Raw genomic sequence first — 12,122 nt, forward strand, 5'->3', positions numbered from 1 at the left:
AAGTAAGCGGCCTGTCTCACCAATATAGAGGAGGCCACATCGGGTGCAGCGGATGCAATAGATGATGTGTGTGGAGGTACAGGTGAACTTGTGGCGGATATGGAAGGATCTGTACCTCCACACACATCATCTATTGCATCCGCTGCACCCGATGTGGCCTCCTCTATATTGGTGAGACAGGCCGCTTACTTGCGGAACGCTTCAGAGAACACCTCTGGGCCGCCCGAACCAACCAACCCAATCACCCCGTGGCTCAACACTTTAACTCCCCCTCCCACTCCACCGAGGACATGCAGGTCCTTGGACTCCTCCACCGGCAGAACACAACTACACGACGGCTGGAGGAGGAGCGCCTCATCTTCCGCCTGGGAACCCTCCAACCACAAGGTATGAATTCAGATTTCTCCAGCTTCCTCATTTCCCCTCCCCCCACCTTGTCTCAGTCGGTTCCCTCAACTCAGCACCGCCCTCCTAACCTGCAATCCTCTTCCTGACCTCTCCGCCCCCACCCCACTCCGGCCTATCACCCTCACCTTGACCTCCTTCCACCTATCCCACCTCCATCGCCCCTCCCCCTAGTCCCTCCTCCCTACCTTTTATCTCAGCCTGCTTGGCTCTCTCTCTCTTATTCCTGATGAAGGGCTTATGCTCGAAACGTCGAATTCTCTATTCCTGAGATGCTGCCTAACCTGCTGTGCTTTGACCAGCAACACATTTGCAGCTGTGATCTCCAGCATCTGCAGACCTCATTTTTTACTCTTATTGGAACAGCATATTGTTATAAAGTTGGAGGCAGATCGTAAGCAGTTAAGAGAAAGGGTGGTTTAGATTTGTGAATATTTTTTGTTTAATGTTCACTTTTAGAGTAAGAAAATAAATTTATGTTATTTTCTTTAAATAGTGGAATTTGAGAGTTCCCTGTCCCTCATATCTTAACAGATTACGAGGCAAGGCAGCTTTTCTCAGTGTTTGGTTTAATTAACTGAGGGGTTCGCCTCCGTGTTGTAAAAATATGTTCATGATTTAGATGAGTGAACTAAATGTAATGTTTCCATGTTTACAGATAACACAATGCTGGTTGGAGGTTAAATGCTAAGGAAGAGCAGGTATTTCATAGAAACTGTGATGCTACTGAATGACAAAACAGGTTTGAGGGGCCAAATGGCCTAATTCAGTGCCTATTTCTTATTTTTTAACATGTTTTAAGATTCTAACAGGAGTAGAAAAGTAAAGGTAGAAAGGATGTTCCTGATGACTGGGAAGTTCAGATGACTGGTCACAGTCAAAGGATATGGAATAGACCATTGAGAACAGATATAAGCAGAAATTTCTTAACCTAATGAATGGTGGAGCTGTGGAATTCACTGCTACAAAAAGCAATTGGGATCAAACATTGAATGTTTTCAAGAAGGGGTTTGATGTAGGTTTTAGGGCTAAAGTGATCAAAGGCCATGAACCAAAGCAAGAATTGAGATGTATGATCAGCCATGGTGAAGCAGGCTCCACAGGCTTAATCCGCTATTCCTGCTCCGATTTTCTATCTTTCTGTGAGCTACTGTAAAGCTTTTGATTGTGAGTGGAACATTTTAGTCTTAGTTTTCATGTAATGATTATCATCATAACATTAGTTCCTGATGGACACAAAGTTCTCTCTAAGCCCTCTTCGTGTGATCCTTCTTACACATTGTTATTTCTCCTTCCTCCCCTGCTCAGTAGTTTTTGAAATGTATTACACAATGGCAACGAGCTCAAGCAAAACCACGTAACATCAGGGGACCCTTGCCTTTGGAATGGAAATGCAATCATATTTGTACAAATCATAAGATCACAAGACCAAAAGACATAGGAGTGGAAATAAGACCATTCGGCCCATCGATTCCATTCACCATTCAATCATGGCTGATGGGCATTTCAACGCCACTTACCCACACTCTCCCCGTAGCCCTTAATTCCTTGCGAGATTAAGAATTTATCAATCTCTGCTGTGAAGACATTTGACGTCATGTGATCAGGCATCTTGTGGTTAGATGCCATGTGACAAGAATGTTTTGTGATCAAACTTCCCAAATGAATGTAACCAGAGTTTAAAACTTGAATGGGATGGGGAGAAGATCAGAATTGTAATGATTATGGGGATGAGAACGAAGATGAAACTAGCAATGGGGATTTTCGGATGATTGTTGAGATGGCGATAGTGATATATATGTGATAAAAATGGGGACAGAGGTGCCTAATTATTTACATGAAGCAGATTTGTAGAGTTCACTAATACAAAAGCAAAATACTGCAGATGTTGGAGATCTGAAACATAACCAAACATCCTGAAAATACCTGTAAGACCATAAGGTATAGGAGCAGAATTAGGCTATTTGTTCTATCAAGTTGTTTGGATATGTTTCTCAATCCCATCCTCCTGCCTGCTCCTGTGACCCTTGATCCCCTTACCAATCAAGAACCCATCTAGCTCTGTCTTAAATACACTCAAAGACTTAGCCTTCACAGCCTTCTGCAGCAATGAGGTCCACAGACTAATCACCCTCAGGCCGTACCTGTTAATGTGTCAAGACTGTCACCATTCATCAGACCTCGGTCAATATATCCTTCCCAAAGTGTGTCATCTGAAACTGAACCCAATATTAGACATGCAAATTGGAGAAATGCAGTGTGCATGGACATTAAGGAAGCCTTTCAAAAGATAAAATATAAATGATTACTAGAAATGGTTGTGTGGAAACAATGGAAGTAAACATGATTAAAAAATAGGTAGAAGGAAGAAAATGGTAGTTGGAGTTAAGGAAAGCTTCTGTATGAGTAATGTTGTCTAGGATGCTGTTCTGAGGCCACTTCTCTTCAAGTTGTGATCAATGAAAAGAAACATTGTTCACATGTCAAGATGATATTGAAATCTGAGGTCTCGTTAATTCTCTAAAAGACTAAAGGATGTTACAAAGGGGTACAGATTAGTTGTGGGAATAATTTTGATGTGTGAAGGAATACATTTTGTTTGAAAAAATGCAGTAAAAATAGTGAGAATGCAAACAGGCTTAGGCAGGGGAAAAGCAGAATGATTCAAAGTCCATCATTGCAGGATGTTAATCCAATAAAGTTAGATTCATCAGGCTTTAAAAAATCTTACACAGCTCAGAACATAAAACCAGGATACAATGACGGATCCTTAAAGAAAAATCTTTAATAGGGTCTCAGTGAGAGTACTGATTGGAACACTAAAGCGCACTTTAGAGAGGATACAATGCAGAATCTCTAAGAGGCTAACAGGCTTGAAGAAATACAAGTATGAAGAATGTTTTTGATAATTAAAATCATTTTTATTAGAATGATGCAATGTCTATTACAGGGACATATGATCCAGTAGTTTAGAAGAATAAGGATTTCATAGAAACCATGAACGAAGAACAACAAAGAACAAAGAAAGTTTACAGCCCAGGAACAGGCCCTTCGGCCCTTCAAGCCTGAGCCAGTCCAAATCTACTGTCTAAACCTGTCAGTCAATTCCTAAGCATTTGTATCCCCCTGCTCCCCACCTACACATACATCTGTCCAAACACATCTTAAATGAATCTACCGTGCCTGCCTCTACCACCTCTGTTGGCAATGCGTTCCAAATGCCCACCACCCTCTGTGTGAAGTACTTGCTGATTGTATCCCCCTTAAACTTTCCACCTCTCACAGAGAGAACAGAGAAGATGGTGAAAGAGGGGGAGGTGTGGCATCGTTGGTCAAGGACAGTATTACAGTTGCAGAAAGGATGTTTGGGGACTCGCCAACTGAGGTAGTATGGACTGAGGTTAGAAACAGGAAAGGAGAGGTCACCCTGTTGGGAGTTTTTTATAGGCCTCTGAATAGTTCCAGAGATGTAGAGGAAAGGATAGCAAAGATGATTCTCGATAGGAGTGAGAGACAGGGTAGTTGTCATGAGAGACTTCAACTTTCCAAATATTGACTGGGAACACTAAAGTATGAGTACTATAGATGGGTCAGTTTTTGTCCAGTGTGAGGGATGGGCCAGTGTGTGCAGGAGGGCTTCCTGACACAGTATGTAGTCAGGCCAACAAGGGGCGAAACCATGTTAGAGTTGGTACTGGGTAATGAGCCCGGCCAGGTGTTAGACTTGGAAGTAGGTGAGTGCTTTGATAATAGCGATCACAATTCTGTTATGTTTACTTTAGTGATAGAAAGAGATAGGTGTATACCACTGGGCAAGAGTTACAGCTGGGGGAAAGGCAATTACGATGCGATTAGGCAAGATTTAGGAAGCATAGGATGGAGAAGGAAACTGCAGGGGATAGGCACATTAGAAATGTGGAGCTTATTCAAGGAAAAGCTCCTGTGTGTCCTAGATAAGTATGTACATGTCAGGCAAGGAGGAAGCTGTAGAGCGCAGGAGCCGTGGTTTATGAAGGAAGTGGAATCTCTGGTCAAGAGGAAGAAGAAGGCTTATGTTAGGATGAGATGTGAAGGCTCAGTTAGGGTGCTTGAGGGTTACAAGGTAGCCAGGAAAGACCTAAAGAGAGAGCTCAGAAGAGCCAGGAGGAGACATGAGAAGTTGTTGGTGGATATGATCAGGGTAAATCTTAAGGCTTTCTATAGGTATTTAAGGAACAAAAGAATGACGAGAGTAAGATTAGGGCCAATCAAGGATAGTGGTGGGAAGTTGTGTGTGGAGTCAGAGGAGATAGGGACGCACTAAATGAATATCTTTCGACAGTATTCACTCTTGAAAACGACAATGTTGTCGGAGGAGAATACTGAGATACAGGCTACTAGACTGGGTGGGACTGAGGTTCACAAGGAGGAGGTATTAGAAATCCTGCAGAGTGTGAAAATAGATAAGTCCCCTGGGCCAGATGGGATTTATCCTGGGATCCTCTGGGAAACCAGGGAGGAGATTGCCGAGCCTTTGGCATTGAGCTTTAAATTGTCATTGTCTACAGGAATAGTGCCAGAAGACTGGAAGATAGCAAATGTGGTTCCCCTGTTCAAGAAGGAGAGTAGAGACAATCCTGGTAATTATAGACCAGTGAGCCTCACTTCAGTTGTTGGTAAAGTGTTGGGAAAGGTTAAAAGAGATAGGATTTATAATCATCTGGAAAAGAATAATTTGATTAGGGATAGTCAGCAAGGTTTGTGAAGGGTAGGTCGTGCCTCACAAACCTTATTGAGTTCTTTGAGAAGGTGACCAAACAGGTGGATGAGAGTAAACCTGTTGATGTGGTGTATATGGATTTCAGCAAGGCGTTCGATAAGGTTCCCCACAGCAGGCTATTGTACAAAATGCGGAGGAATGGGATTGTGGGAGATATAGCAGTTTGGATCAGTAATTGGCTTGCTGAAAGAAGACAGAGGGTGGTGCTTGATGGGAAATGTTCATCCTGGAGTCCAGTTACTAGTGGTATACCGCAAGGGTTGGTGTTGGGTCCACTGCTGTTTGTCATTTTTATGAACGACCTGGATGAGGGCATAGAAGGGTGCGTTAGTAAATTTGCAGACGACACTAAGGTCGGTGGAGTTGTGGATAGTGACAAAGGATGTTGTAGGTTACAGAGAGATATAGATAAGCTGCAGAGTTGGGCTGAGAGGTGGCAAATGGAGTTTAATGCAGACAAGTGTGAGGTGATTCACTTTGGTCGGAGTAACCGGAATGCAAAGTACTGGGCTACTGGTAAGATTCTTGGTAGCGTAGATGAGCAGAGAGATCTTGGTTTCCAGGTACACAGATCCTTGAAAGTTGCCACCCAGGTTGACAGGGTTGTTAAGAAGGCATACAGTGTTTTAGCTTTTATTAATAGATAGATCGAGTTCCGGAACCATGAGGTTTTGCTACACCTGTACAAAACTCTGGTGCGGCCGCACTTGGAATATTGTGTACAGATCTGGTCACCGCATTATAAGGAGGATGTCGAAGCTTTGGAAAAGGTGCAGAGGAGATTTACTAGGATGTTGCCTGGTATGGAGGGAAGGTCTTTCAAGGAAAGGCTGAGGGACTTGAGATTGTTTTCGTTGGAGAGAAGGGTGGACAGGGAGAGCCTTTTTCCAAGTATGGTGACGGCGAGCATGAGGGGGCATAGCTTTAAACTGAGGGGTGATAGATATAGGACAGATGTCAGAGGTAGTTTCTTTACTCAGAGAGTAGTAAGGGTATGGAATGCTTTGCCTGCAATGATAGTACATTTGCCAACTTTAAGTACATTTAAGTTGTCATTGGACAAGCATATGGACGTACATAGAATAATATAGGTTAGATGGGCTTCAGATTGGAATGACAGGTCGGCGCAACATCGAGGGCCGAAGGGCCTGTACTGCGTTATAATGTTCTATGTTCACCTTGAAAGCATGACCTCTCGTTACTGAATCCTTCACTCTAGGAAAAAGCTTGTCTCTATCCACCTTGTCTATATCCTTCATGATTTTGTAAATCTCAGTCAGGTCCCCCCTCAATCTCCTTTTTACTAATGAAAATAAACCTAACCTACTCAACCTCTCTTCATAATTAGCACCTTCCATACCAGGCAACATCCTCGTAAACCTTCTCTGCACCCTCTCCAAAGCATTCACATCCTTTTGGTAATGTGGCGCCCAGAACTGTACACAGTATTCTAAATGCGGCCGAACCAATGTCTTGCACAATTTTAACATGACTTGCCAGCTCTTATACTCAATACCCCGTCCAATGAAGGCAAGCATACTATAGGCCTTCTTGACCACTCTATCCATCTGTGCAGCAACATCGCACACCATGTGACTTCACTATCTCCATTAGTCTACAATGGGGAAACTTATCAAATGCCTTACTAAAGTCCATGTACATGACATCAACAGCCCTGGAACCATGGAAATTTTTTAAGGATAGGACCATTGATAAAAGATTAAATGTCAAAGGTTTAGAACTAAAGCTTTTATGGAGAGTTGTGGGGTTGTGGGTTTCATTTCCAGGGTTAATGTTTGAGAAAGAAATAATATCAATATTTGAAATAAAATCAAAGAGGTTTGGAGGAATATGGGGTTGAAGAGATGTGGAAACATGGTGGGTAAATATGTTTTGAATTTTTGTTCATGTGACGGATAATGGTTGAGATGGACCAATTAGGCTGAACTGTTGGTTTTTATCTTGATACCCTTATGTCTTTTTTGTATCCCAGTTAAGTTGCCCCAGCAATTTCTTGCTTATGTCCCAAATGTCTGCTTCCACCACTCAGTTTGACCATTCTTTCTCCTTTCAGTAATCTTTCGTTGGCTAACTACCTGAGCCCCAAATGATCAATTGATTGATTGATTTATTGTCGCATGTAGCGAAGTACAGTGAAAAGCTTTTTTGTGAGCAGTACAGGCAGATTATAGTAAGCAAGGACATCCAGATCAGAGGCTGCTTGGGCAGAGTAAGCATACAGGTTACACTGCATAGGAGGTGCACAAAACAAAATCAACGTTAAAATGATGAATGAATTTGGCCATTTACCTCAGCCCCACAACTACATTATGTCACTCTATGCAAACTAGCCTGCATGTACAATCATGGACTTTCTTGTCAAGGATCCATAAGATAAGAAAGATGTTAGTGCTCGTGTCTGCACACATTCTTACAAACTGCATGACCTTACCCTTGCTCCACAATGAGCTGCTATCTCTTCAAATGGAGCTTTCTGAAACTTTTCCACAACTTGTCGACGTCTCTCTCTCTCTTGCTCTTCCATGGCACCACCATCTACTGACCAATAAAGAAAACTAATCAGAGCAGCCAGTAACATTCACCCAGGTCTTGCTGCTGTTGAGCAATTGAAAATACTAGAAGCATGACCCCTCTCAATTAGATACATTCACAAAGGAAAGGCCATATTCTACTCATCCCTTTTGTAGATTTCCAATGGCTTTCATAATTCAGAACAGAATTAGAGGCTGAGATGTTCTGAGATGTTCAGACAGTGGATCGAAACAGGAATGATCATGGAGTGTTTTAGGAAAGTACTGAATTATTTTGACACCAGCCCAAATTTTCTCTCAACAAAGATGACAAGATATACAAACAATTTAGTCGATACTTATATAAAAGTTGGCAATGATATGGCAATGATGCATTCTCCATCATTTCTGCTCAGTTCCAATGACTCATGGTCACAAAACGACATCAGTAACCACTCACAAGGCGGTAATCAGCTGAAAGGAAAAAAAAACCACAGTACTGAGGACAACAAAAGCAGAAGTTGCTGGAAAGATTCAGCAGGTTTGCAGCATCTGTGAAGAGAAATCAGAGTTAATGATCCTCAAAACTGAAAGAGCTGGGAATGCTGTAAATCAGGAACAAAAAAGATGATGCCAGAAAAGCCCAGCAGATCTGGCAGCATTTGTAAAGAGAAATCAATGTTAATGTTTTGGGTGTGGTGACATAAGAACATAAGAACTAGGACAGGAGTAGGCCATCTGACACTTTGAACCTGCTCCACCAATTGTGGCCTTAGCTCTATTTATCCCCCTCTCACCGTAACCCTTAATTCCTTTACTGTGCAAACATTATCTGTCTTAGCTTTAAGGATATTTACTGACAAAGCCTCAACCACTTCACTAGGCATGGAATTCCATAGATTCACAACCCTCTGGGTGAAGAATTTTCTTCTCAATTCAGTTCTAAATCTGCTCCCCCTGATTTTGAGGCTATGCCCTCTTGTCCTAGTTTCACCCACCAGTGTAAATATTCTCTCCACCTCTATCTTATCTGTCCCCTTCATAATTGTATATGTTTCTATAAGATCCCCTTTCAATCTTCTAAATTCCATGAATATAATCCCAGTCTCCTCAGTGTCTCATCATAAGACAACCCCTCAACTCTGGAGAAAGTGAGGACTTCAAATGCTAGAGAGCATAGTCAAAAAGTGTGGTGCTGGAAAAGCACAGCCAGTCAGGCAGCGTTCAAGGAGCAGGAGAGCGAGCTCTTCATCAGCTTATGCTCGAAACGTCGACTCTCCTGCTCCTCAGATGCTGCCTGACTGCTGTGCTTTTCCAGCACCACACATTTTGACCCTCAATGACGAAATTAACCTAGTGAACTTCCTTTGCACCCCCTCTAGTTTCAAGTAAAGAGACCAAAACTACACACAGTACTCCAGTTGTAGCCTCACCAGCACTCAGTACAACTGCAACATAATCTCTCTTAATCCCTTTAGCAATGAAGGACAAAATTCCATTTGCCTTCTTAATTACCTGCTGCACCTGTAAACCAACCTTCTGTGATTCATGCACAAGGACACCCAGATCCCTCTGCGCAAAAATATGCTGCAATTTTTTTGCCATTCACGTAACAGGCCTTTTTAACTGTTATTCCTACCAAAATGGATGACTTCACATTTATTAACATTGTACTGTAACTGTCAGACCTTTGCCAACTCATTTAAACAATCTATGTCCCTTTGCAAAGTTTCACAGTCCTCTGAAAACTTTGCCCTACCACTCATTTTAGTGTCATCCGTAAGCTTGAACACACTACACGTGGTCCCCAACTCCAAATCATCGATGAAACTTGAGAACAGTTTCAGTCCCAACACTGATCCCTGAGGCTGACCACTGTTCACTAATTGCCAACCAGAATAGCGTTCATTTATTCCTTCGCTGTTTCCAGTTGGTTAACCAATCCTCTATCCATGCTAATATATTGCCCGTAATGCCATGCATCTTTATTTTATGCAGCAGCTTTTTGTGCGGCAGCTTGTTGGATGCCTTTTGGAAATCTAGGTACACCACATCTACCGGGTCCCCATTGTCCACTGTGTTCATCATGTCTTCATAGAATTCCAAAAGATTAATTAAGCATAACCTGCCCTTCATGAACACATGCTGGGTCTGCCTAATAGACAGTTTCTATTGAGATGCCTTGATAATAGACTCAAGCATTTTCCCCATTACAGAAGTTAAGATAACCTGTCTATAATTCTCCATCTTTTGTATATCTTCCTTTTTAAACAGTGGCATCTAATTTGCTGTTTTCCAATCTGCTGGAACTGCCCAGAGTTCAGTGAAGCTTGGAAAATTACCACAAGTGCATTTGCTATTTCTCCTACCATTTTTGTCTGGTACTCTGGGATGCAGTCCATCAAGGCCAAGTGACATGTTTACCCTTAGCTCCATTAGCTTGCTCAACACTACCTCTTTCGTGATAATGATTGTTTCCAGGTCCTCATCTATCATTGTCTCTTTGTCAATTACTGGCATGTTATAGTGTCCTCCACTGTGAAGACTGACACAAAGTCTCAGCCATTTCCTGACTGACATCATGACTAAATGCCACATCTCACCCTCGAAAGGACCAATGTTTACTTTATTCACAATGTTTTGTTTGATATATTTATAGACACTTTTGCTATCTGTCTTTATATTCTAAGCTAGTTTCTTCTCATAATTGGTCTTATATCTTTCTCTTTAGCTATTTCTGTGGCTTTCTGTTGACCTTTAAACCTTTCCCAATCTTCTAGTTTCCTACTGATCTTGCCCACTTTGTATGCTTTCTCTTTCAATTTGATAGCCTCCCTTATTTCCTTAGATGTCCATGGCAGATGACCCCTTTTCCTGCAGTCCTTCCTTTTCACTGGTGTATACCTTTGCTGACACTTCCTTATATCTCAAAAACAGAAGTTGCTGGACAAACTGTGTTCTGAGGAAGGGTCACCGGACCCAAACGTTAATGCTTATTTCTCTGCAGATGCTGCCAGACCTGCTCAGCTTTTCCAGCAAATTCTGCTTTTGTTTCTGACTTACAGCATTTGCAGTTATTTTGGTTTTCATAGTACTGAGGATGTTGGATAACTGAAATAAAAGTGCTGGAGAAACTCAGCAGGTCACACAACATTTGTGGAGAGGAAAGCATAATTAACAATTAGAGACTGACATGACTGTTTGAAACACAAGCATATTTGAATTGAGGTGTTAACTCTGTTTCTGTCCTCACAGATATTGCAAGAGTTTCTGAGTTCTTCAGCACTTCCTACTTTTGTATCAGCTGAAAGGGCTGAGCTATTGCTTTTTCAACTGTTTCAAACATTCATTATTCACAGATTCTTTTCAGGTTGTCTCTAAGCAATGAAGGGCTTATGCTCGAAATGTCGAATTCTCTATTCCTGAGATGCTGCCTGGCCTGCTGTGCTTTGACCAGCAACACATTTGCAGCTGTGATCTCCAGCATCTGCAGACCTCATTTTTTACTCTAAGCAATATCAAACCTTGAAACCAAACTATCCTGCAGGTCTTACATGGATAGCTGGTGACTGTTAGGATCACTGTTGTCATTCATTTATTTTATTAGATTAGATTAGATTTGGTTCCCGACAGTGTGGAAACAGGCCCTTCGGCCCAACAAGTCCACACCAACCCTCCAAAGAGTAACCCACCCTCCAGTATCTCATGGTTTGACAGAGGAAACCCTGAAACAACAGCCAAACGACTGGGTACAGATGCTTTAAGATGCTTTATTCACCTGGAAATTTCACAAGCCTCCCCATGAGGAACAAAATGGCAGCATCCCATTCTTTTAGTGAGTGGCATGGTTTCCTGAGTCACGGGCCTTGCATGAATGGTCAGGGAGAGATGAGCAGTAAAAGGCTGTACTTTTTCAATGCACTACTCAGCAGTAATTAACAGCACAGTGCCATGAAATTGAATTCCCATTCACAAAGGAGATACCTTCAAGCCTTAATTTTGGAGTCATAGAGGGACAAAGCTGGGTCGATCACCAGAGGTCAAGACAGCCCTTGACAACCACAGTTTTGCCTGCTGAACACCTAACTACCTAGCGAGATCAGCGGCCTCCATTTTTGTAGCAGCAGCAGCAGGAGTGGTGACAGCGAGAATTGGGGCTGCTGAGAAGGTAAATTAATCCTTTAAAAACTTACCTTGTGAGTCAACAGCCTCCATTTGTGCAGCAGCAGTGGGAGTGGTGACAGCGAGGACCAGGGGGCTGCTGGGAGGGTAAATTAATCCTTTAGTAACTTATCTCATGAATAGGTGCAGCACATGCTGAACTGGAGCAGACACGGGAAGGCTGAGTAAATATATATTTAGGTGATTGCTTTACCTGGAACACTACTCAGGTAGTGTCTGTCATCCATCTTCCTCCTCTAACCAAA

The 12,122-nt window shown here is 42.4% G+C and overlaps 1 protein-coding gene across 6 annotated transcripts in view; it reads right to left on the minus strand.

Annotated features, from left to right (window-relative positions):
* The window catches only part of LOC132819292 (protein EFR3 homolog B-like), a 178,537-nt gene that overhangs the window by 20,951 nt on the left and 145,464 nt on the right, over positions 1-12,122 (minus strand). For 3 of the 6 annotated variants that reach the window (XM_060830728.1, XM_060830724.1, XM_060830727.1), the window contains one exon: positions 7,617-7,723. In XM_060830728.1, coding sequence (XP_060686711.1) covers positions 7,617-7,723 — 107 coding nt within the window. The remainder of the gene's footprint in view (positions 1-7,616; positions 7,724-12,122) is intronic. The other 3 variants (XM_060830722.1, XM_060830726.1, XM_060830723.1) reach the window with 1 other exon arrangement.

Source organism: Hemiscyllium ocellatum, chromosome 10, assembly GCF_020745735.1.
Source record: "Hemiscyllium ocellatum isolate sHemOce1 chromosome 10, sHemOce1.pat.X.cur, whole genome shotgun sequence".
NCBI lineage: Eukaryota > Metazoa > Chordata > Chondrichthyes > Orectolobiformes > Hemiscylliidae > Hemiscyllium > Hemiscyllium ocellatum.